We start from the raw sequence: 24,374 nt of genomic DNA, 5'->3' as shown, positions 1-24,374 counted from the left end.
TAATCGATCGTTCGTCATTTAAACACAAATTTGATTTTTCAAAGTTGGAAAAGGGAAATGTAGTAATAAGTTAAACATGGTTTATTGTTACACGCACAGTTAATAAGTCTCTTGTACGAGTAGCGCAACTTTATTTAATGAATCGGAACGGAATATGATCACCGGATGGACGAGGATAAGGTGTTCGGCACATATCCTGAAACAAAGATATACAATATTTTGCGGTTGCGCTAACGGCTAAGACAAATGAAAATTTCAAGTGGAATATGTGCCAGTAGGAGCGGAGCAGAGCAAATATTAATTACGGATAGTAATGAAATATCGGCGATATAAAACTGTGGTCGTTCGACCGCCGCGAAAGAATTGCTTTTAATCGAATCGTCGAATATATAACTCTTATCCTTAATTAAATAATTGAACAAATTTTTTTCTGCACAGACACATGTAGATTGTAGTTTTTTTTTTTTTTTTTTATTAAGTTTGCGTAACCTTTTCCCATGTTGTACATACGTGACATATATATCGCACGCGCGCGTGAAAAATCAAAATAATTCTGCCAAAAAACTCGGCGTAATTAATTATTATACGCGTGTTAGAACATAACGCGCACTGAAACAATAATTTTTAGAAATTCTGTTTTTATATTTATTTGTCTGTCTATTCGCATATGACGAATGTAACAATCGATCGCGTATTCACTAGCACACTATCGATCATAATCCTCCTAATCTAGCAAGCCGATCTCTCTAATCGCAGAATCAACTTCCGCCATTAGCAGGCGGTCGTTTCTCGCGTGTACGTGCGAACGGTCAAAGCTTTGAGGTCTTTGAGAGCGCGCGGGAAAGCTCTTATCCAAATAATGCCGTGTTCCTAATGAGCCGGCCGAACTGAAAGCTTGCGCACGATTCGAAGCGTTTGTCGCGCACGCTCGAAGAGAGAAAGAGAGAGAGAACAAGTGACGACCTTTATCGTCCGCGAAGCGCTTTTCGCATTTTTCCGTCTGGCATATTCGTGCAAAAATCCTCACAAACAAGTATGTACCGAGCTGCGTATTTAGTAGTCAATCGGCAATGACGCGATTTGTAATTTTTTTTTTTCACGTTTTTTCGCGCGCAATAAAATACGCGGTTACGCCGTTGCTTGACAAAATATTCTCTCGATCAGTCACGATGGTTGCGCTAATTATTTCTGCAAAATATACAATTTTACTTCTCCGTGCGTTTGATGTGGAAACATCCATTAACGTTCCGATGAATATCCACGTTACACACAACCGAATAAGAACGGGACAGCGCAAATTATTCGCAAAAACGTGCCGCTGTCACGCGTTGTCGCATTTGCGTAACGTTATATATATATCGCAGACAAATAACAAACGTTCGCGATCGATCGCGAAACTATATACCTGCCGCGAGATACGCGCGATAAATCGCGCGCGAGTTTTCGATTCGCACACGAGAGCTTCGTCGCGCGTTGCGGGACTGGAAAACAGAAAACCGGAGGAGCGCTCCCAGGCTCCTCCGGCACGACTTTCGAGTGTATATGTGCGCACATAAGCCGTAAATAAACGAGCACACCCGGTATAACCGGGGAAACGTTTATGGCGCCCGCATACACGGCGTATGGAGCCTTTATACACCTCTTGGCCTAGACACAAACTAGTTTAAAGTTGCACGAGCCGAGATCTAAGAGTACGCGCTCGCGCTCCGCCTCGCCGATCTCTTGCCAGTATTATATCTTGTGCCACTGCTATTTGAGAGAGAGATAGATAAAGAGAGAAAGAGAGTGAGAAAGAGAGATTTATGGCGCGCCGAGATAATACTTCTGAGAATAATCAGAAGGAGTAATGAATATTTCTCGAGACGATAAATCAGGAAAAAGCTTAAAAAAAAAGAGGGACGCAAAATTGTCTTACGGGAGCAAATTGCGATTTTAAATGCGAGATACAGACACTCCGGGATGAAAATTAAGCCGACGTCCGCTGTGTATATCGCACAAAGATGTAATTACAGCGAGCATTTAAGCAAAACCAATGAGTTAGATAAAATCACGTAATAATTAGATAACTATCGTTAATTAAGCGGGCGGACGTTCGTGTAACAGTACGTTAACGCGTGCGCGCGATATCGCCGTTTTCACAAAAGCTGCATTAATAATGTAATTATCATCGCGAGTAGTCTCTCTCGCTCAGCGAAACGGAAATTATCTCAGCGCGCGTCGCGATAGGTCGCGGTAAACATTTTTAAACCTTTTGACCTCGCGTCGCGCACACAGAGGGCAGGGGCTCGACGCAGGTGTCGAGCAGTTTGACAACAACTGAATAATTGAAATGAGAGTTAATACACGAAACGCGCTTACGAGACATTTACACGCTTACGACGTAAAAGAGATTTCGAGCTAAACGGTCTCGCGGCACCTCGCAATTGCGTCGTTAAACGTCCAACGGTATAAATTACACCAAAAAAAAAAAAAAGAAAAAAAAAACAGAACAGAGGGGAAAGCAAAGAGCGCCGGGAGGATTCCATAAAGATTTTACGGTGAGCGCGTACCGCGAATTTCCACGCGACGCGCAAAGGGTAAACCGTCGTCGTACCGCAAGTCTTCATCCTCGCTTCGCGAGTCCGTTCGGTGCGCGTGTCGAAACTACACTCGGTGGGCCCGGGCTATAGCGTAGTTTCACCTCGTTTCGTTTTATGATTATGACCGACAAACGTTGACGCTCCAAGTACTTTTTTTAAACAACTTTTCGCGTGTATTTCTCCCTAATGACAGATTCCTCGACACACACACACACACACACACACATAGTTTCAATTTTCAACAATACTTTCGAAATATTACTCGAACAATTTTTCTGTAAAGAGAAGAACGACCTCGTAAGTTTTGAATTGTTTCGAGTGTTTTCGAGAAGATACAAATTTATTATAAAGAAATATTTTTTTTTTAATTAAAACTTTGCAAGGTAGAAAACATAATAGTATTCTGACAGATGTCTTAATAAACAAATATCTGTGTATCTTTAAAATTGCAGTAATGAAATTTTGAAAAAAATACAGTAACTCTAATGTGTCGAAAATGGTTAAGAACGCGGTTCGCTGTGTTTGATGAAGACGCGGTGGCATTTGATACACGGCCTCGCGTAATCGAATCTCGGGCGGCTGCTTTTCTTGGTTTCGAGAACGAATTCCGATGTGTACGGAAACAAACGCTCTTTATGGCGGAATCCCGGTATTCGCCTTGCGCTTCCCGAATAATTTGGGATTTAATTCGTTCGACGCGCTCGATAAAGGTGCTTTGTGCTCTCCCGCGCGCTATTGTTTTCTTCATTTGGCCGAATTCGGAGGAATACCGTATTCCTGCAATACACACACGCGTGTATAATGTACACACATTATTAATCCAGCTCGCCCGCCCTTTATTACCCCCCTCCCTCCTCCGCGAATATATTTAACCCCCGAAGTAATACACGTTTGGCACATTATTATGGTCCATTAAATAGTTACATGAATAACGTAATGAGGCCAGATATGTGTGTGATTTGTAAACATTATATCGATCGTACACGCCGCGTTGTTTTTCTTTCAATGATTGTTACAATACGTTTGTAACGAAGGAATCATTTCTAAATTAGAAACCCAACAGTTTGTCGATGAATAATTTTCGGGCGAGCAAACGAGTACATTGTTTTAACAACCAAGTTCGAATTTTAAATATATGATTTTCAATTTTTAATTGCGCGTGCTGCCGTACGTTTGCTGTCGAAAAATCGTCTAAGTTTGAAACATCACACTTTTATCTATTCCGAAAACACGGTAATGAGGAAAGTAGATATGAAGAAAAGTCGTAGTAGAGGAAAGAGAGAGAGAAAAAAAACAAGAGAGAGAGCACATTTCAGAAAAAAAACGCGAAAGTAATCATCCGCACCCTCCCCCTTCGACGAGAGAGAAGAAGGTTGAAATTAAGGGAACTCACGCAATCGCGCGCGTAGGGGCACGATATTACGCGCCCTCAGGGCGGTATTATCGAATTAAATTGAACGCGAGACGAGGTCGCAAAATTGCGACCAATCGCGTGCGCGGACAAACGCGGCTCTTAATTGCGAGCCGAATTGGGCCACAGAATCGATATCGCGTGTATTTTGCCTGTGTATTTTTTTTTCTTTTACAAGCACTTTATTATTTCTCGGTCGGTCAATGAACGTCTTATCTGCAAATTGGAGAGTATATGCTTTTTTATGCTTTTAATTATTAATTAATTAAATAATTACTTCTTTTTTTCCCTCTCTCTCTTTCTCTTTTATATAAATTTTTTATTAAAATGTAAATTCAAGCTCCACTGAATAAAATCTAATTAAACCTCAAATTTGTATGTGATGCAGAGAGTGCTCAGCGTACTTTAATAATTAATCTCTTCACATTTTTTAATTTGTTAAAAAACCGCAATCTCCTTAATATATTGTGATAAATTAAAGAAGAAATAATTTATTTCGCCGCTCAATAACCGTTTCTATGTGTGTGTGTTTACCGTTCTAAGTTTTTTCTGATGCAAAACGAAATATCCGTTCTGTTTGTTTCTCCGTACAAAATATTTGACGCGTATTTTTCTTTAACAGCGTTTAAAATACACGGCGACTTTTTGATCGACGCAAACTCGACGTGAACTTTTGCACTATGTAAATTAACGACAGAAGTAAATCAATCAATGGTTATACGCGGGACACGAGCAGCGGTAAAACTTAAGCCGACGCACGCGAGCGTCGAGAGAGGAGGAGCGTAGTCCTCGAGTCTCGCGCAGGTACATATTATTGAATTAAGTCAACCCCGCGTTTCTCCCGTCACCCTCGCATCTACTCCGCGGTGAAAATCGCGTGCCGCGTCGCGGACGACAAATCGCAATCGCGAACCGTCGCGTTTAAACCCCACGTAAGAGCGCAAAGCGTGTCATGTCGATCGCTCGGTGTATAATAGTCGACAGAGAGAATGGGGGAGGGAAGTAGGAAGGGCAATTAATACGATATCAATCCTGCGGCCGAAGTCCACGGGCTTGGCAGCGCGAAAGTGCGCGAGTATCGATCGGGTTTTCATATTCACCGTGCGATTATTACGCAATAAAGAAATGCGTATAAATAATTTCGGATCATGAAATGCAGTGACAGCATTGTTGAATTATTAATTGATCCTCTCTTTCTCTCTCTCTCTCTCTCTCTCTCTCTCTCTCTCTCTCTCTCTCTCTTCCTCTCTCGTAAACACACTCCCGTGTGTGATAATAAATGTGCATAATGATAGCGGTTATTGCGTATACACCGGTAGAGCGATGACGTTTGTGTATCACAAGACGGTTTAACGCGCCACGTGTGATATTGTCATCCGCGCGCGACAGTAATAATTATATCACGCAGATTTGATATGTTTCCACGACCGTAAATCCCTTCGCATGGTGTAAACAGATTTCCCGTGACGCATGAGTTCGGTCTCTTATCGGGAAATGAATAAATTCGCGTCGTTTAATTATCTGTTTTGTAAATTATTGCTACCGTAGCATTTTGTGTGCGCGCGGTAAAAGCTGTGGCATTTTGTGGAAAAAAAACATCGGGGTCGGAATAAATCAAACGTATTATTAATACACTGACGTATTTAATCAGTTCGTTAATAATAAGAGAGATCGATAAATTTAGCCGACAAGGATAATCGAGTCGCTGATAAATATTGTATATCGAGAGATACATCTCTGCTCTTGTCGCTACATCGAAAGATGAATATAACTCGTATACCATCGAATCGAATGGCCGGCAGATGAAAATTTGATAAAGGTGAGAGGCTAAACTAAAACGAGACTCGAGTACGATGAAGGTTTAAACCGGGGAACGGGGTTGACCCCGATTATTTGTGTGTCCGAGGCTATTGTCGCGTTCGTACCAGATCGAGCTATATAAATACGTGGCTACAACCGCTGCGATTTGCCTTCAAATTCGTCCCTCGTTCAATTATAAATCACCCGTGCTGTAACACGTATTTAATGTTCGAAATTGTTTCGAAAGCAATTGGTATCGCGTAATAATTAAACAATGTGGGACCGCCCACCACACACGGTTATCGAGACATAACGGAGTTTCGAGAAGAGTTCCCTTTACTTTCTTGCGCGTATGGTGCGCGCAAGTGATCTCGTTAGGAGGTTTTTTTTAGATTGCGGGACCACTACATAGTGCCGAGGGAAAAAGTTTGCAAGATGTTCGAGAATAGTTTTTTGAGCGTGTTTGAAAAGTAGATTTTTTCTTTTTTTTTTTTATAAGATTCACATTTTTAATGGCGCCACGTTGAAATTCGTAGCGCGTCGCATGAGGGGAAAAAAAACCTTCGTTTTTTTTCCCTCCGTACATTTCTTTTGTATGTTTTGCACACACCTCATCACAGAAACCGCACGGGGAACCCCCGCTGGAAAGTGCAAAGTACTCGCGTGAAAACTCTCTAAGACTCCTTTAGCGGCGCCGCGACGCCGTTTTCGCGCGTGTATATGTGCGAAACGCTCATTTATCTTCTCGCGCGTAGACCCATCTATGAACGTCATTGTGCAGTTTCGGTGCGAAACAACTTACGCAAAGAAGAGAGTCTTTGTACGTAACAAGACGGAAGAAAGAAGAAAACACACAAGAAACACAGCACTCGCTCGTGCATATTCAACGCGAACGCAACTTCCAACGTGAATTCTTTCGGGAAACATGTATGGATTAATCAAGCGGTAATCAAACAGTGGGGAAAAAAGACAGATACAATACGGTGAGAACGCTCGGGGAGGGTAAAATGTCGTCGAGAATGCAACGCAAGCACCGACGTATGTGCGGGCGGATCTCCGCCGCTCGGCGAATCTCGACCGAGAAAAAGTCAATTACATCCTTTTGTTCGACATTAATTGGCAGGGACTGGCACCGAGCGAATAATGGGGCAAGAAGAAACGGAGGCAGAGAGAAAGAGAGAGGCAAAGAAAAAGAGAAATGAGGGGAATTAAAATTTATTGTTCCGAAGCACACGTCTCGCGCACAGTTCTAATTAGATAAAAAAAAAAAAATTTTGTATTGAATAACAAAAGGACAATGACAAGGAAGAGGTCAATTTTCAAAAAAACTACTTTTATATACCTCGAGATTGCGTATTGTATTTATTTTTATATTTCGTATCGAACACGGGATTTGCGCGTGTTTTTCGCATTTTTTTTTCTTCTTCTTCAATCCTTTCTTTTGAAAACTAAAAAAAAAAGTTATTAAATTAATGAGCAATAAATCAAAATTGCTTACTTGGCTGTCATTTCGCGCGGAGGAAATGCATATTCATGGAACAAAAATCATCGATGTCGAAGCTACTCGCGGTAATCTGAATATATTTACATTCCGCAAAAGCGGATTTAACGTTTGAACGCTAATATGTAAAACGTTTGTCCGCAAAAATTATTCTTCACCGCGTAATATCAGTTGAGTTTCTTCGTGATTTTTTTTTTTTTTTACCTCTTCCCCGTCGGAAGAAAACTAAACCGTCACAGAAAAAATTCGTCTGTCTGTAACGCAATCAGCGTTTTTATTTTTAATAACGTTACGCCGCGCTCTCTCTCTCTCTCTCTCTCTCTCGAACGACCGTCGTTCGCAGCGAGCGAATTTCTTCTTTGTTGGGCTCGACGTTCGTTTCGCCGTTAAATGCAAATTTAATTAGAAACTTGTCAAACGGCACGCTTGAACGAACAAATGAATAGGAGTGCCGCGCTCTCTCGACGAGAGAATTTGTATTTGCTTAATCGCCGCTTGCAATTGCAAAGCGCGCGCGCGCGCGCGCGCGCTCACGACCTCGATATATATCCTCCGGCATCAATTTTTATCCGCGCCCGCACTCTTTTTATTTCTTTCTCTCGCTCGATCCCGCACGCGTATTACACATCTACGGCTATCTAATAAACCCTCTCTCGCCGCTGTTTGCTTGCTGCGGCACGGTGACTGTCTTTGAAAGTTCCCGCGCTCCGATTCGTTTATCCGCGCGCGCGGTTCCGTTCATTTCCGCGCATAAATCACACCGAATCCCGCCGATCGCGCCTTTGATACTGTCCACGTTCGAGAGCGCCGCGATCTGCTGATAACATCGCGAATCATCTTCATTCATTCGATTCTTTTTTTTTTTTTTGTTCGATAAAAAGTTTTCTAGCAAAGAAACAAAAAGCGCAAAAAGACGTATCGGTGCATCGGTGTATTAATCGACAGTTAATGAACTTCGATGATCATTAGCACGCATCCCCGCTCGGTGATTAATGAAATTGTTCATCGCTCTTTCCTCGCCCGAGCGACCCCTGCGGGCGTCATCGATAAGCACCGTTGCATCAATCATTTTCCATCGAGCATGCAAATCTCGCGCGGATAAGAACAAACCAACCGAGCCAACTTTTAAAATCGTGCGGCGCGCGCCGTAATAACGATGTTGTTTATTTAATACCCAATGCGCACGGTTTTCATCCATCAACGAGCGAGCTCCCCGGTCGTTCGTTTCGGCATTATTAGGCTTACCGTGAGATAAGGAGGCGCACGTCTCTCTCTCTTTCTCTCTGGCGAGAGAAAGTGTAGAGAGACCGGTTATTACATCATTACGCGTGATAAATCGCGAGCGGGACGAGGCGTTATTAATCACGGACCGCGCGGCAGATAAATCCCGATGCAATCGGTGCACGCGTACGTATGTACGTTACGTTACGTTACGTTACGTTACGCGTACGTACGTACGTACGTACCGCCGCCCGTCCCGTTGCGATAACAGCTGAAAATATGCGGCTGGATTTCGCGAAATTTATAACCGACCCCACGAATATCGCCCCGCATTAAAAGGCACACGAGCGGGTTTCCCCGAGCGGTTTGCGCGACGGCAACTCTCGCCCCGCGTGCGTTTTATAAAATTATAAATTGCCCGCGATAAATTTGAAAATCTCTCCGTTTTATCCCGTCGTGTGATGGTCGTTTTTCCTTTTCGACGAGCGGAAAGTCGTTATTTAATACATGGAACTGACAGTGTGACTATCGCGAGATATACATATTTTCCATTAAAATTCTCAAACGTTTTCGCGGAGACGATTCGCGCGCGGCGGGTACGATTATTAATTCATCGTCAGGAAAATAAACGCTTTTGAAATATTCACTACTCGCTACGTCTATGTGTGTAATTTTTTTTTTTTTTTTTTTTTTTACTTCGGAGCGCAACGCCTAATCACGCTTTTTCACTCCCCTCTTTTCTTCCGGCATTACGCGGCGGTTTATGCTTCATTTTTTTCTTCCTGGAAACATATCGATTCGGTTTTAACGACACGCCAACATAGCGCGTTCGCGCGAGCGTGTATTTTTTTTTCACAAATTACACATTCGCCTTCCCTGGTTTAACAACTCGCGCGTAATTTCTGTCATTACATACCGGCACACGGACCGACAAATGTGCACTCTGTGTGCGTTCTCTCTCTCTCTCTCTCTCTCTCTCTCTCTCTAACTCTCGTAATATCGATTTTACGATAAAAGGTTGAGTTTAAGCTTTTTATCGTTGAGCGATGAACGATTATAAAGTTGTCTATACACAAAAGCTGTTATACGAGGAAACGTTAATGCCACACGCAGATCTCGCGTACAACGTCGTTTCCTCTCGCGACGCTGAGAGAAAAACTGGAATCGGTCGAACGAGCGCATGCACTCCATACTCTGTGTGCAAATAAAGATATAAGATCTTTCTTATTCAGCCGTTGAGGAAATGCATTCGGAACGTTGAGCGTTTCTCTTTGTGCCAATTTTTCTTCTTTCAACCCGCGCGCGCCCGCGCGTTTCCTTGTCTCTTCTTCTTCTTGAGAGAGTGTCTTTGTAATCAGAACGAAGTAGTTACATTCCCGGTCGCGCTCCGAAGAGCGACCTGCACTTCATCCGGCTTCTTCTTTCCTTCTGCGTGCTTCTCTTTTCGATTCGCTTCTTTCGCGTAATCATTTCTTCTTCCTGCGCGAGCGCGCGCAGTTTTGCATTCATCGAAAATAGGTATCCGACTATCAAAAGAATCCGCAAAGCCAATTTCTATGATAAATGTTACCAGACGAAATGTTGCTCGCGCGGCATCGCACAATAGGAACGCGATGTCGGTCCTCCGCACGACGATCTTTCTTTCTCGTATCTTTCTCCTCGAATTTATATACATATATATGTGCGTGTAAGTTTGTGTGTGTCTCGATCCTCTCGTTCAATTTCCTGCGAGACTTGTTCGCAATAATTTGAGTTTCTTTCGCCGAAAGATACGCGCGCGTACAAAAATAACGAATTCAAATAGTGCGGTACTGTATTATTATTATTATTATTATTATTATTATTATTATTATTATTATTATTATTATTATTTTGTTATTGTTACATATAAATTTCTAGCAAAACGTTTAATTTCGATTGTTGTTTTAATTTCGTAAATTAGAAAGATAGGAGACGCGAAAAATGCGATTTTTCAAGATATACGTCACATAAAATAGAATACTTGTTGAATCATTCGCAATAATTAAAACTGTCTTCCATGCGCTTTTCTCCCGAGCTTTTAATGTTCTTGCGCGGGTTGATGCTGTATCACGATTAAACAAAAAAAAAAAAAAAAAAGAATTGCTTAATCTACTTCTTTCTTTTCATATCTCTGACACTTTACGTTAACGCTTTTCTTCCGTTTCCTTCTTTTTCTTTTTTTTTTTTTTTTTATCTTTCGAACGCTCTCTTTCTCTCTCTTTTACGCTTCTCGAAAGCTTACCTAGCAATCAAAGGGAGTAGTTACATCTCGTGTGCAATCAGTCTACTTTGTTTCTGAAGTTCCCGCTCCAATCTGTTAAAAAACTTTCGTACGACTTCTCTTCGATTCTGTTCGAACGCGTTTCTAAGTGTAGTTGGATTGCCAATCCAACGGCTCGCGTCTGAATAAGTCTCGCCCCGTGTCTATCGAATTTGCGGAAAGTGTCTCGGTTTTTCGAAGAAAGTTTTTCCGTTTTGATTTTATTTTTGCGCGCGCGCGCGCGCTAAGACGAAATACGTCATGGAAATCACGTCGTTGCATGTTGCAGTGAGTATAATTGTATCGAATAAACCGTCTCGTCGTAATTCTCGTTGCGAATTGTGTAGTATATTCACACACACACACACACACAAGCCGAGTTTTATTAAAACTTTTTAGTTGGGTAATACCACGACTATTACTCTTCGCGTCGAATAGAGAAAAGTCGACATTTTTTGACGGGGGCTCGTTTAAATCCGTTTATTTATTTTTCATTTATTTCACAAACACAGAAATGGACACTTTGTCTGAAAAACTCTCTCTCGCAATCCGCTCGCCTTCTTTTCCGCGTTACGTCTCTCGCGTTGAGTTTAATACCGTTTTAATTAGCCGTCAAATTTCCACCTCTTTCCCCCTCTCTCCATTGCGTTTTAATCGCCGTGCGTAAAAAAACACACACACACACGTCACGTTTTAAACTCTTCTGATGTTTTTTGGAGCACGACTCGTAAAAATAATAGTAAAGATTACGATTCGCGTTTCAAGTTGTTTGTTTTACTCGGAGCCAAAGTGCAACTGTTAACGCGTGCGTTTCGTTCAACTAAATAATTGCCGCGATATTGCGTTGATTGCCACTCGTACAGCAGAGTGCGCCATATCGTTCCGCGTCAGGGGAAGTAGTTCACCTCCGCCTCCTATTACCGCGCGCCGTTCTTCCACCGGTCTTCGCTCGATTCATATAGCGGCGCGATCGATAATGACCGATGCTTAGTTAGCTGGTAGAATTGTGATTTTTTTTAAGACGCTGCGCCAGGTTTCAAAGTCTAAAAGCAAGTGTTTAAGATCGATCTGAAACTTATCAGATTTACGCTTTATATAAAATCTGAAACGTGATTTCGCGAAAGTACTTTCGAAAAAAATACAAATCGCAGAAATCGAAAGTGGAATTTTTTTTTTACGAAATGTCAACGCGAATTTTTTCGGGAAGAGTTTACATTCCTCGGAGCGGATACGCGGTCCGGTACTCGGTTAGACATCGTCTTGCAAGACATGTCCCTTATTCACTCGCTCCCGTTTCGCTGGCTGCGCAAACTCGTGCCACGAGACGACCTCACTCCGGTGTAACGAATACTAAGTACGCCGGTGAAAAATGTTCCGTTCCCCTGGCGGCCCCTCGCGCCATTTTCTCGGGTCACCGGCCTCGCCCAGACGAATCACTGTCCGACGCAACAAACGAGCCTCGCATTATTTTTACGAGAGCTCTTGTATTTCCCCGGAGGTGTCGGAGGACCCGTTAGCCGCGTTTTTCCCTATCTCGTATCTTGGCAGTCGTTCCGTTCCTCCGGTGGTGATTCCTCGGTTTCTTCCTCGCGGCTTCCTCTCTCTTTCACGCTCCAAAACCAACGGTTCATTCATTCCAAAGCGAAATTATTATCCGAACTGTTTAGCGCGACGGGAAATAAATGAACTTGATTGTTGTAAAAAAAAAAAACTAAAAACAAAATATACTACAGAAAAACCAAAATAAAAACGGAACGCGCGAAAGATATATGATTCGCACAGAATTGCGCCAAATTGTGGTAAAATTAAATGGAGTTTGAAACACCACCTCAAAAAAAAAAAAAAAGAAACAAAGAACATGCGGTTTGAACTCAGGATAAAATTTTTCCGGCTTTTTCCGGAGAGATGTTTTTCACCCTCGAGATGCTTGTTTAAAATGAAGCTCTCGTTAATTAACATTAGACACGTTAATTCGACCATAGAAGCGACCTTTAACTCACATTTATTTAAATTTTCGGGGGGTCTGACGAGTTTTGCAACTACAATATCCCGATATGTACCGAGTACTGTTGTCGCCATTATATGACCACAACCTACCCTGGGGCGAAGCGAAAGGGTTAATTACGTAATTGGAAGCGCACTTTGGCGGCTACCGTCGGGACGGGTGAACGTAGCCGAGCGTAAAACTCCGACCGCGACGTAACAAGAGAGAAACACTCCTCGGACGCATTAAAAAGATGGCAGAGGGAAAGACGCCGGGGGGAGGGGGGAGAGAGGGACGCTGTGAAGCGAGAGGGGGACGAGGGTGCAATAAATCGGAAGAAGCGGCGATAAACCTCGGGAAAACGGTCGGAAGTTAAGCGGTGGTCTTAAGTGATACGATTTAAAACGATCGCAACAGTAAATGGAACGGACGAGTTCCCTCTTTTAACAGCGCGAGAGACGCGCGTTACGAGCGCGCGGAACTCCCGGAGGAGCCGTCGGTCTATAGAGTTAATGACCTCGAAATACACCTCTGGAAGAGGACGTTTCTGCCTCTGGTTCCCGTTGGAAAGAGCGTGCGGCGGCAACACAACACACCGCGCCGCGGCGTGTTCCATTAACGCGCGCGGGTCGATCGCTCGCGTTGAACGAGATACAATATATAGGTTGCGAAAACTATCTCTTCGATGTGTATGTATATATGTATACGCAACGAGGTGGATATACTGTCTCTTATATCCGCAATACTCCGGAATACACGGAAACACTCCGACTTCGACTCGCAGGCTAACCGTAATTCAATCAGAGACGCGCGCACGCTGCGGCGAATGGAAACCAACGTCGTCGCAAACGCGAGACTGTGCACTCGCAGAATTCGAGAGAGAACCTTTGAGGAACTCGATCCTCTCTTCCGCCCGCTCCTCCTTCCCCGCGATTCCCAGCTTGTATCGCGAAAAAAGAAACTTGAAAGATAAATTACACGTATCTTTTTTTTTTCTTTTTTATACTCTCGCGCGGTTTTGTAGTCTTTATGCAAATTTCACGCTTGAGAGCAAGACGCTTTTCGAAAGTCAGTCCCCGAAACATTTACGATCTCGCGAGAAAAATTAACGTTTGAAGCGCCGCACGCAGCGTCGGAGAACGACTCTTTGGACTAAATAAGTTTGAAAAATCGGTAGATATGCACGCGATACGAGAGGAGAGACTTTGCGGGTAAAATGTTCGCTGCCGTTCCACTTCCGTTTCGTTTAACGGACGCGCGAATGTACGTGACTTTAATATCTGCCCAGGCAAGGGTTTGTTCGTCGCCGAGAGAAAGAGGGAGAGAGAGAAAAAAAGGCAGAAATCGATATCTCGTGTAATGCACGTTTCCGCATTCAAACGCAACAACGTGACATAAAATATTGCGGATAAATATAATACACGCGCGCGAACATTTTCTGTGATTAAAAAAGTCGCGCGCGTCCGGGTCAATAGCTCGGTCGGGGTTTTTTGCAATTAAACATGATGCAGACAAACGTGCCGTGAATCTCGCGCGTAGTAAATAAAATCGGCTCTCGGTTGATATTAATCAAAACATATTAAAAGAGTAAGCTGTCCCGTAATATTGTATAATATATATATATATATATATATACATATATATACATGTAGTATACATATATATATACATATATATATGTATATGCGCGCGCAGTATACGCGCGCGTAAACACGCGCGGTGCCGTGTATTCCGCAAATATTGATATTGCGAATTATCGCTTTATCGTTGATTATAAATATACAGAAAACATAAATATACTGGAAATCTGGGGATTAATAGAGTAATTAAAATCTAAAAATCGCTTGTAAATCAACGATCTCGCGAGCGCATTGTTTGCGTGTGTGAGAAGAGATCATAAATTAATATACGCGATTAATTTACGTAAAACTGATAAATATGTATAAAATTAATTACAACGATTACAACTGACTGGTATTATCTCCGGAAAGGGGTTAAAAATTGAAATCAATTGCGGCGCGCGCGTCAAGCCTCGCGCGTCGTCGTCCCCTTCGCGCGAAAAGAGATGATGGCGCGAGATAGAACAAAGCGAGAGCTCGTTGTCGCGATCGCAATCTGCAAAAAATCGCGCGCGGATATGTAACGCGGAAATCAGATAACGCATTAATCGCGGCTTATCGTCACATCGGACGTGTAACGTCAGCGCGCGGACGAACGCTCGGGTTCCCTCGCGCGCTGAAGTTTACCCTGTTTAACCCTCTCAACGCTTTAACCGTCCCCGGGATAACACGCGTGTCGCCGTCACGTTGATTAGATACACACAGATAACGTTGCGAGGCTGGTCGGTCGGCACGCGCTTCTGTCCTTAGAACAAGAGCGGGTGCGAGACGGGAAGAGGGAGAGAGAGCGAGATAAGTGGAACAACCCTACGATGTGATCAAACGGCGTGCGGCGGCAGATAAGCGGCGGGAGGATTAGCCGGGCGGTTTACAAATGTTAAGTACGCTCGGCGGACACGCTAAAAATCGGTTAACATCGCGGTGGAACGTGTGACTATTCGGCCTTTAATTGCGCAACCCTCGCGTGCGAGCGCGCCTTTTAATAGCCGAATGCAATTTTACTTCCGCAAAACGTAATTGTACTCTCGAGTACATTTATAAACGCAATTTATTTTTAGAGCAAACACACCGTTTTTTTCTCTCTTGTGTATTTTCCTTTTGCGTGTTATCGTACTAAATTATCATTCAAATCTAAGGCTTTTGAATATTAAATTAATCTACTTACGCTACGCAAAGCAGAAACTAAAACCTCTCTCAAGGGAATTAATTTCGCCGGTGAGGCGCAGTCACGCTGATACGACGACGCTGAACTTGGAGACTAAGATGATTGAAAAGAGAAATGTTGTTTTTTTTCTTACTTCATCTTAATCCTCGCGCACGCGCGCGTGCGAGTCGCACAAAACGAATCTCCTTTGCTGTTTTATTTCACGAATGAATTGACTTAGCAGAGGATTATCGCGCCAGGTAGTTCATGAAAGAAAATCCTGGCACGTCAAAAGGATGAATAGCAAAAAGGGAGGAAGAGGGGAGGCGAGTCCCGCGGGGAAAAGCAGATGATATAACAAGCGTCCCGTAATTAAGCCTGTGATAATTGCGCTTTTAATGTCCCTCGCGTCACAGAGAGAGTTGCTTCCTTCTCCTCCTCCCCCCGGTTTTCCGGGGCTGTGATGTTCGGACTGACCCGAGACAGATCGAACATCGAGAGCGTCCGAACGGATCTGACGAACAAAGTTCATTGTCTTCGTTAAGCGAGACGAGAGCTGATTAACACTTTGATAATGACAAAGGCGGATAATCCGAAGGAGGATTATAATGCAACCGCGTAACAGACAATAAAACATGTGCAAATTACAACAATAAATTATTGCACGACGGTTAAAAAACAAAAGTACGAAGAACGTATGACGTTGCGAGAATGATGGAGCGAGCGTATATATATGGCAAAAAAACGAAAACAAAACCCGGCGCGAAAAAAAAATCGTTCGCAAATGAAATGTAATAACTGCACACGCACGCATCGAATATTGCAATTTTTCACGTGCAATATTTAGATGTTTGTCGGTTATTTCCACACGCGTGTATTTTATACGTTTAAAAATTGAAAGAGAAAGAGGGAGTGATATTCAGTTTTATTTACAATTTATGACTTGATATTTCTAGGATCGTATCTCGTTACGGATATATGGAGTTCGGGCGGGAGGGGATTGCATTTCGTTTCGATCTCGCAAACATTGTGTTTTGTTTCGGGAGCGGACTGTCATAAAAGCCCCCGATGGAGAAAATACACTCCGGTTTCGTGTGTTATCATAGGACGCGAGGTCGCGTCCTTTCCATTCAACGTCTATCGACCGCACGTATCGCGGATATATACGTATACAAAGCGATATAATTGCGCTTACGGAGAATCTCTTTGTCGTATTGACGTCCCTTTGATCTTTGTCCCGTAAGTATAATCTCGGATTTGATCTCTAAAGTTCTCTCTTTCTCTCTTATGTGGCGACATTACATTAAGTCGCGAGGACAATTTTTGGATTTCGAAAAGTTTCCGCTGGTAGCAAAAATCAGGAGATCCGTCGACTATAACGTGGCAATTTTTGTCTAAGCCGCGATTCTTACTTCGAGTGCGATCTCGGAACGAAAATCAGTCTCGACATTAAAATATCCGCGCTTTATTTTCAGCGTAAAATCGACCCGAGTCTCCTTCGGTTGAGAAATATCACCTCTCGGATATACGTATATACATGATATATATAAAACTTCGATAACGACGTGATATGAAAGCCGGTAGTAACTCGGGCTTGTTCGACGAGCTATCGGGCGACAACTGGCGCGACAGGCACCTGCGCGCGAGCGTACAAGCGGAAATTAATGGATCCTGTTTCAAGTCCGACCGGTCGTTCGGTCGATATTCCTGCTTTCAAGCCTGGTCCTTACGTCGTCGACGTCGTCGTCGTCGTCGTCGTCGTCGTCGTCGTCGTTCTCTCATCATCCGCGCGCGACTCGCGCCCACCACTTCTCCCATTTCCCGACCCGTCAATAGCCGGTCGATCCTCGAAGTTTGTCTAATGAGGCTCGTTCGACACGGCCGGACTGAGCACGCGCACACACTTGCGTACATTCACATCCGAAGAGGTACCGATCTCATTATCGGTCGGTTCCTCTCCTCTGAAACCCAGGCGCGCCCGCCTGATCTATTCCATCCCTACATTGTGCCGTTGCACGGTCCACGGTACATTTCGGTAATGAGCCACTAATTGGCAATTGCGTCGAATTGCACCCTAGACGCGCCTCAGCGCGAATCTGCTGTATATCCAACGTTATCCAGCGTCGCGCAGTCACACACACACACATCGCGTCGTTTTCAGACGACGCGATCGCTCTTGCGTGAAACGAGTAGCGTCGCTCCGGTGGCTCGTGATAGCGCGACGTGACATTTGTGTACAATTGCGTGTCCGCTTTCTCGAAAACGAGGAGACTGTCGTAAACGGCCGTGTGCGACGCGCTCAAAAGAAGATTCTCCGGCTACTTGTATATTTTTTCCTTTCTTTTATTAAATTATTCATCGAATAGACAGGTCTCCTATTTAAAAACAATTTATCTCAAAAATCACCGACGCTCTCTGTATTAAACAGACTGTGATAGCGAGGGGTGGGTGATTTCTTGATTGAATTAATGAATTGTATTAGGCGCTTCGTTAACTTCGAAAACTCCGTCATAAAACTCGACGCGGGCGAGTCGTTGAAACCGAAGCGAATTATTGTGTGAAAAAACACAGGAGTAAATGCCACGCAGGTGGTCTGCGGTAATAAATTATCTGTAAGCGGTAACGGCGAGCTGCGACGGTCAGGTGCACCGGCAAAAACCAACCAGAATGGATTATTAATTACGATATTACGTCGACGCGCCGGAGGGACCGAAGTGGATGGTGAAGAGCTGGAGGAAAGTGAGAGAGAGAGAGCGAGAGGAGTGAGAGATACATAGATAAAGAGAGAGAGAGAGAAAGGCTCTGTATGTGCGTATTGCGCCGCTAGCGAGATTCTCGTTCAAATTAGGCAATTGTTGGTTACTGTGAAATGTACTTTTCCACCGCTGAATTGGCGATTCAATTTCGCTACGTCGCACAAAACAACGATCGATCGCACAAGATCGTTTCATTCCGAGTTTCGGAAATCTCTCTCTCTCTCTCTCTCTCTCTCTCTCTCTCTCTCTCTCTCTCTCTCTCTCTCNCTCTCTCTCTCTCTCTCTCTCTCTCTCTCTCTCTCTCTCTCTCTCTCTCTCTCTCTCTTTCGTGAATGCAGTTGAATAATTATTTTATCAGCGGCAAACGAATGAAAAGAGATCATTAATAGCGCATTCCTATCGGTGTACTAATTCCTGTCATTAATCGAAAGCGATTGCACAAAATCCCTCCGGATTTTGATGAAATAGTACAGATTGATCCCGCGAATGCTCGTTGGAACGGTTCGCGACACGCGCGCGATTACAACCAGACTACAACCGGAGAATTAATATTAATTCCTTGACTATATACACACGAATATATTCGCGCGTATATACTCGACTCGATATAAAAAAAAAAAAAATTTGTTTTCAACTTAAACCGATATGAATTTGTAACTGTTTTTCACGTAAAATTTAAAATATATTACGTTTTCCAAGCGAGCGCTCAACACAGAGTAAACGAATGCGCGTAATTAACTCGTTCTCTTCACAGAAAATCTCTTGACAAGGAGCAACATTTTTTGTTTTGTTTTGTTTTTATTTGCGATAAAAGTCACGTATAAAACGTCGCGACACCAGAACATGCGACATTGCGAATTAAAACAACTTCATCCAGACGTTTCGTTTGAACAGTCGTCGTCCAGGCGACGACAATCGCGCGAATTATAACAATTTTTCGCGTTTTACTTAAACAATCCTTTTTTGTTTCGCGAGATCGACGCGAGTTAAACACAACGCTACAAATACAGAAAACGTGTTGTTGCAAAGTATTTCACGTTCAATTAATCTAACGTATACACACACACACACACACCCGTTTTCCGTACGTGTCCGATAATCGTTGTATTTTAATCGAGTGTGATGCTCGCTACGATTATCATCGGCGTGTTATTTTCAATATACATACATCGTGAATATACATGCTTTTCCACCAAATTATCCAACAACGCAACGGAGGGAGGGAGAGAGGAAGAAACCAACCACGAGAGCGTTCGTTACCAACACGCTGATTGACGTGGCTAATTGTGTAAAAATTTGACACGCCGTGTCTCTCTCGACGAGAAGGCGTCGCGGTGTGTGTTTCAAACGTTTGACGAACTTAATGAGAACGTTGTTTGACCGTCGTTAAGGACACGCGCACGCGCGTTTTAAGACTTTTCTCTTACGATTTGTCAAAAAAACTTTCGACCCAAACTTCGACGCTCGGTTTCCAAAACCTCCGGTAACTTCAACATCCATTTCTCAGTTGAGTCACCTCATTAACTTCACCTTGCAATTTAAATCCCCGGATCTAATTTCGCATCGCCCGCCTCCCTCGACCCGTAACATCTGCCACGCGACCAGTCAGATAACGTTTTTCAAGTTTCTTTCTCGGCGGCGCGCGTTTCCGCGTGTATATCTTCGTCATTTAATTCTCTTACGATTCGCGCGGGAAAACACTCCCGCGTTCGAGATCTCGCGTCGACCCTCTTTTCTCGGAGGGAAGTCCGCTTCAAATTTCGAGGGGAATTGCGTTCGAATAAAAATTTTACGACGACGTCGCCGAGATGCAACATCGCTCAGATGCCACATCTGAGATTGATACTTTTGTTTCCTTCTTTTCGAGAACTTTTTCAAGTTCCAAATGCAAATCCACATCGTCGCGCGAATAAATGTGTAAAAGTCAAAGTCGCTTTACAAACTCTCTCACGCGACAAAATGGAGGCAACGAGCTTCTTATGCAAATGTGTTTTGCCTGTTGAGCAGCTCGTTGCGTAATACAATTGCTTTAAAGTGACCCTGATGTAGGTAGGCGCTTGTTTATATTGTTACAGCTTTGTTTGCTATCGCACATGCATCGTATATTTCATGTTTTTTTCTCTCAGAAGGTTTGCTTTGGACTAAGTGCGCGCGCTTTTGCGTCGCCAACTGTTCGTTCGCAAGTACATTTATCCGCAGTATCAATTTTTGCCTCTTACGCATATCGTTGCCTCGCACTCTGTTGCGGTGTAGAATTTAACCGAAAAGAAAAAAAATCTAAAACAATCGGAAGTAGATCGATTCTCGCGCGAGAAAATGTTTGTTGTAAGCGCGCGCGCGCGCGCGCTCAAGTGAGAAAGAGAGAGAGAGAGAGAGAATATACGCGGCCGCTAATTGCGTTTGTCATACCGATAATTAATAATGCGTCGCTCGGAGCTGCGCGACGACTGACCGGCGAATTAAATGCATTAACGACGATAATCGGGTTGCGGTGAATTCCAAATCGAAAATACACCGACGGCGAGTTATTGAATGCAAACGAGGCCGCGATCAATCATCCGGCTCGGCTACTGGCTTTCGACGCCCGTAATGACGTTACGGCCGCTTTGCATCGCTATCACTGATTAGGGGCGAGAAGAGGCGGCCGCAAGAAGCGAGAGATAGATAGATGGAGGAGGATGAGGAGGATCAGGATGAAACAAAACGCGCTCGCGAGTTCTCCACTTGCTAGATACAAAGCCCTGCAGAGGATTAAACGGACGGGTTCGAAAGGCCTCGTTGTATCTCGGGTTTATATCGTTATTTAGCAGTCCGAGAGTTTATAGAACGTCAAAGACCGCATTGACTGACTAAATACGTACGTTTCGCGCATATACGTAGGAATTCGCGAACAACGCACCGTTCTGGTTTCTCATTGTGTGCCGCGCGACATCAAAACGGATCTCTTATCAGCCCTCTCCGTTCTTCCGAGAGGAATTTCGCTTATCGATTTAATCATTTGAGCGCTCGGCAACGCACGACTTTGTGCAAAAGTCAACGGTAATAATAGCGTAATAATAAACAATAGAGAGAATCGTTAGTTTCGAGTTAGCAGCCGCGAGCGAAACGGCTCTTAGCGCGCATTTATATTCACATCCCTTAACCGCACGAACGCTCGCGCGGCTTGAATTTCCAATTATCGTTCCTAATTGACACCGCTACTGTCCGTGTAGATAGAAAGAGAGAGAGAGAGAGAGAGAAACTCACCCGCTTGCTATTTCCATATTTGCTTTTGTTTCGTGCATGTGCGCGTGGGCGACGAGAGACTGCGAAATAATCCTCCTCGTGGCGCGGTTTCCTCGACGAGCGCAGATATTCGGGCGTTACACGAGGAAAGGAACGAGAGAGACGCACATTCGGGGAAGAAAGCCGAATGAATAATCGCGCGTCGCGAACGTCGACGCGTCGTTCGATGGCGAATTTGATTTGCGGAAGAATGGGCGACAGACGACGACAGTTGTCGCGCACGACGACGATCTACGCTCTGCTGCTGATAGTGTGCGCCACGTTAACGGTATCAAGCTGCTGCTACATTTTCCCGAAAGGTATTTCACTTGCGCGCTGCCTGTAACAAAACTCTCTCTCATCATTTTCCGCGTTGTTGTCGCGAACCGCGCGGCGTATGTTGTCACGTTTCGAGAGCGGCTCGCCGCTACTCCAAAGTATTGAAATTTTACCGCGGAACTTCGGCGTTTGTTTGTGTCACTGACGAATTATTAACGAGGAATCCGTTGTGCGAGCTCTTTCAGCGTGTTCTCCGAAATTGAAAATGCGATCCTCGTTGGAACCCCGTTGCGTACGAACATTAATTCGCAACCGAATGCCGAAGCGACGTTTTTATTGAATTTGACGCGAAAGAAAAGACGTGGTCGAAAAACTGATTGACTCGTGACAAAATTCATTGAAGAGTTTAGACAAATTTTAGACCAAAATCTAATGAAGAAAATATTAAGAAATCGACATGTCATTGAATTACTTGATGTTTTTAAAGTACTTTTTAAAGCGAGATAATTACAAATATAAGAGTAGAAGAGTTTGTTTTTTATTTATAAATCTTTTTGTTTTGTCGGAGAAGCGATCGCGGAAGAACTTGACAAAAATTCTCCCGCGTAAAATAATTCACGCGAGCAACTGAACGTAAACCATCATGCCGTCCACTCTTCTCGAGAAATATATATCTCGGTCGCTCGGCGTCGCTCTTATATGGAAATATTCAGCCCCGCAAATTTCGCACGCGCGATAAAATTTTCACCGAACACAAAACCGCGGGCTCTCTTTTTTTTTTTTTTTTTTTGACCATTCGGTCCTTAGGGATATATCGCCGTACAGAATGGGAAGGGAAAGTGGGATTAATGATCCGGCACGCATTTTTTTTTTTTTTTTTTTTCAGCCGAGCTGAAAATGCAACCGCCGCGCGCGAAAATTTCGTCACGAGTGAATCCCGGCGGACCGGATAGTTTATTCATCGCGAATCGCGAGGATTTAATTTCACGGCGCGTTACGGTCCGCGCGTGTACACGTACGTCACCTCGTCGTGTTTACAGTTCGCAATTACATTTCGCGGCGGCGGCGGCGGCGGCGGCGACGGCGGTGTCGCGATGCGAAGCGTCACAGATAAAAAAAATATCATTGATTAAGCGCCGCGAACCGCGAATCGCGCATTTTTCGTTTGCGCGCGTGCACACACACACACACACACACACACACACACAAACCGAATGACACACGCGCGCCGAAAAGAATTTTCGCACAGTTGGTCTTTCGGTTGAAAAAGTCAGCCGCTGATTATCGCGAAGAGGAATGCGAACGAGCGCAAATAAACGATGAAAAACAATGAAATTTGCGAGATTTGTGCAAACGAAACGAAACATATATCGTGTGTGTGTGCGCGCGCGCGCGAATATGGATAAGAATTTGTAAAACGGAATGTAGAGAGGCCAAAAACATTTACATTTAAAACTCGCTCGAGCATATTTTTCACATTAAAACCGAAGTGAATACGCGTGAAAGGCATTCGCTTCGCGAATCGACATGCGCACGTCGCCAACAATGACACACGTTACGTCGCACCATTTTGCGAGGAGCATCGCGAGAAGGATTACATGCTGCTTGACATTTCCGTCGGTAAACTGTATGCGGTAATTCCGATCCGCAAATACAAGAGCATTAAATTCTCTACGTATCTCTGCCGTGATTGTCTTCGGTAAACGTACATCGCGATGAAGCGGCGTTGATCCTATTCGTCATTGGCTTTCGTCCCGTTACTTCGGAATTGAAGCTGTCAGCGGCTTCCATCAACGAGATTGTTCGTACCGTCGAACTGCTCTCTCGTCAACGGATTATCGCTCCATTACTAATTCGTTTTCTGCGTGAAGCGCGCGCATTATCACGCACAATGAAGCGGAGAGAGAGCCATCTTGCGCGATGTATTTAATCTTGCATTCGATCTGTTTTTCGATCGAAAAGGCAAGCAGCCTTGTCGTTTACAATACTTAATGCTCGAATTTATTTGCGAGAAAAATCAAAAGAAAAAATTATTTGCGCGATAATATTATTAAATTGTTTTTCTTTAAATAATAAAATGACAGATCGTTGATCTTATTGGGACGCACCGATTAATAATCGTGCTTTGATGTTTTCTTTTGCAGAGATCAAAGATCCCTGCGTGAACTTGAACTGCTCGCAAGGCTCGCATTGTGTACGAAGCAGAGACGGCAAGGAGGCAACTTGCGAATGCTTGGAATCCTGCCCAAATTTGGGAGATCACGAGGAATCGGGACCTGTCTGCGGTACGGATGGGATCGACTATCCAACGCAGTGTGACCTAAATCGAGCCGCTTGCGCGAAAGGTGCTAACATCACCGTGGCGTTTCGTGGGAAATGCGGTAAGTGCTCCTATTATTGCAAATGGTCGGAACTTCGAGCGAATGTTGATCCCGAGCGAAAGTATAATCAAGAGGCACGTGCTCTCGCATTAAATTAATTATATATAAATTATATATAAATTAATATTATATAATATAAATATATATATATACT

The 24,374-nt window shown here is 43.8% G+C and overlaps 1 protein-coding gene across 6 annotated transcripts in view; it reads left to right on the top strand.

Annotated features, from left to right (window-relative positions):
- The window catches only part of LOC109863763 (agrin-like), a 409,371-nt gene that overhangs the window by 346,461 nt on the left and 38,536 nt on the right, over positions 1 to 24,374 (top strand). For 3 of the 6 annotated variants that reach the window (XM_020444286.1, XM_020444285.1, XM_020444284.1), the window contains exon 5: positions 23,984 to 24,220. In XM_020444286.1, the coding sequence (XP_020299875.1) occupies positions 23,984 to 24,220 (237 nt within the window). Of the gene's footprint in view, positions 1 to 18,202; positions 18,262 to 21,647; positions 21,881 to 23,983; positions 24,221 to 24,374 lie in introns of those variants that run through there. The other 3 variants (XM_020444290.1, XM_020444287.1, XM_020444289.1) reach the window with 2 other exon arrangements.

This window comes from Pseudomyrmex gracilis, unplaced genomic scaffold (assembly GCF_002006095.1).
Source record: "Pseudomyrmex gracilis isolate BER0280 unplaced genomic scaffold, ASM200609v1 scaffold_12, whole genome shotgun sequence".
In the NCBI taxonomy this organism is placed as follows: domain Eukaryota; kingdom Metazoa; phylum Arthropoda; class Insecta; order Hymenoptera; family Formicidae; genus Pseudomyrmex; species Pseudomyrmex gracilis.
This window is presented reverse-complemented; position numbering and strand designations above follow the sequence as displayed.